General features: G+C 44.8%; 1 protein-coding gene across 1 annotated transcript in view; it reads left to right on the top strand.

Moving 5' to 3' along the window:
* Positions 1–1,331, top strand: part of PTPRC (protein tyrosine phosphatase, receptor type C) — a 150,864-nt gene extending 149,533 nt beyond the window's left edge. Inside the window, exon 28 of the mRNA XM_019530565.1 lies at positions 778–1,331. Within this exon, the coding sequence (XP_019386110.1) occupies positions 778–1,047 (270 nt within the window). The 3' untranslated portion in view covers positions 1,048–1,331. The remainder of the gene's footprint in view (positions 1–777) is intronic.
* The last annotated feature ends 626 nt before the right edge of the window (positions 1,332–1,957 follow it).

Below are 1,957 nucleotides of genomic sequence, written 5' to 3'. Positions count from 1 at the left end.
AATAACTGTTCTAGGCAGTGATATTGTACCTGAACTGCCAGGAATTAGGACAGTCCACAAGGCTGTATTACCCTAAATCAGGGGTTTTTAACCTTTTTTAGTCTAAGTACTCCCTGCAGCCGGATGCTGAGCAGAGGGGTGGGGGATGGTGCATGGCCAGATGCAGGGTGGGGGGTGACATGCAGCCGGACATTGACAGGCAGGGAGCACATGGCCGGATGCCAAGCAGGGTGGGGATGGCACATGGTCAGATGCAGGGGCAGGGGCTCAACTACATGCTGAGGCAGGGGAGTGTGGATGGATGCTGAGCAGGGCGGGGGGGTATACAGTGCATGGGCAGGCGGGGATGGAGTGCCACTGCCTCCCAGGAGCAAGGCCTGGACAGGGTGGGGAAGTTCACTGGGCTGGTGTGTGGCAGCAGCAGCCACCACGTGCAAGCTTCCCCACCCCACAGAGGAGTGCCACTGCCCTTGTCCCACCCTGGCCCTGCTCCTGGGAGTCGGTGGCACTCCATCCCCACCCACCTACACGTACCCCTTAGAACTGGTCCAAGTACCCCCAGGGATACGTGTAACCCCGGCTGACACCCCCTGCCCTAAATATAAATTCAGAAATACATTCCTTTGGGCCAGCAGCCAGAGAATCTGCCTTCATTTTTCCTGAGTATTTTAGTAATATGAATGTGCACTTCATTTTCAAAACTTAGAAAAACAAATTAACTGCCTTACCACAGCTATGACATTTCCTCAACATTAATAATTTATTTTTTTACGTTAGGAACATTACCAATTCCTGTATGATAGTGTTGCCACCATCTACCCTCCACAGAATGGACAAGTAAAGAAAAATAGCAAACAGGAAGATAAAGTTGAATTTGACAATGAAGTAGAAAAAGCAGATCAAGAAGCTAATTTGGTTACTATTGATCCCACCTCAGTGACGCCAGAAGCTAGAAAGGATTCAGAAGCATGTGAAGATTCTAAATTTGCTGACTGCATTAAAGGAACAGAGAATTCTACAAATGGCCCCACAACTCCAGTTTTATAATATATAAGTCATGGTACAGATTTCTATATACAAAGGAGTTTAAAAAAAACAGAATAAGAAGCAGACATTTCCTTTTTCCTTACCTTTTCTGAAAGAGATTCACCCTGGGTCCATTTTTGAGAGGTACAGTATTCAAAGAATACTTGAAAGTTGTGGCACTGTGAAAGTTTATTTTTCCTGTAGATTTGCATTTTATACTTTTTCAACAAATTAACTATTTTTCATTTTTTTCAAGTTTGTACAGAATACTGATGTTTCTAATGATATTCTAGTTTTGAGCATTGGGGAGATGAGTGATGTTACTTTTTCAGTCTTATTTTTTGTTGCAAGGAAGAAAGTACAATTTATCTACCATCATAAATATGAAATTTATTAAAAATATATATATAAACTATAACATTTCAGGTACTGAAAATATAAGTTGTGTTGTAGCTACTGTATCTCAGCCCAAGACAATTTCACATGTAAGATGACCCTGTAATAATGAGATTCCATATACAGAAAATTGATACATTTGTTATAATTTTCCATGTATAGAATCTAATTATTGGAGGGTTATTTTAAATTTGTATCCCTCCTTGCCCCCACTGCAGCTCAGGAAGCTGTGAAGGAAGGCAGTAGGGGAGTCAATGGGACCTGACAACTGTTTCTTGCTTTCTGTCACCTGTCCCCACACCACTTCCCTCTCTGGTCTTTGCTCCATGCCCTGGCACTCATCCTCTTACAGTGCCTGCCCCACCAGGTACCTGCCCCCTCACCTGTTCCTTCATGTCTGCCCCCTATGTCTTCCCCTACATCTGTTTCCACCCCCCTCCCCATGGTGCCCACACCCCCTGGCACATGCAGCCCTAGTACTTCCATCATCTGACCTGACCCCCCTGTTCCTCCCCCGCAAGCACATACCCTCTGG

The sequence above is a fragment of the Crocodylus porosus genome, unplaced genomic scaffold (genome assembly GCF_001723895.1).
Source record: "Crocodylus porosus isolate Cpor-Errol unplaced genomic scaffold, CroPor_comp1, whole genome shotgun sequence".
In the NCBI taxonomy this organism is placed as follows: domain Eukaryota; kingdom Metazoa; phylum Chordata; order Crocodylia; family Crocodylidae; genus Crocodylus; species Crocodylus porosus.
Note: the sequence above shows the minus strand (reverse complement) of the source record. Positions and strands in the feature narration are given on the sequence as shown.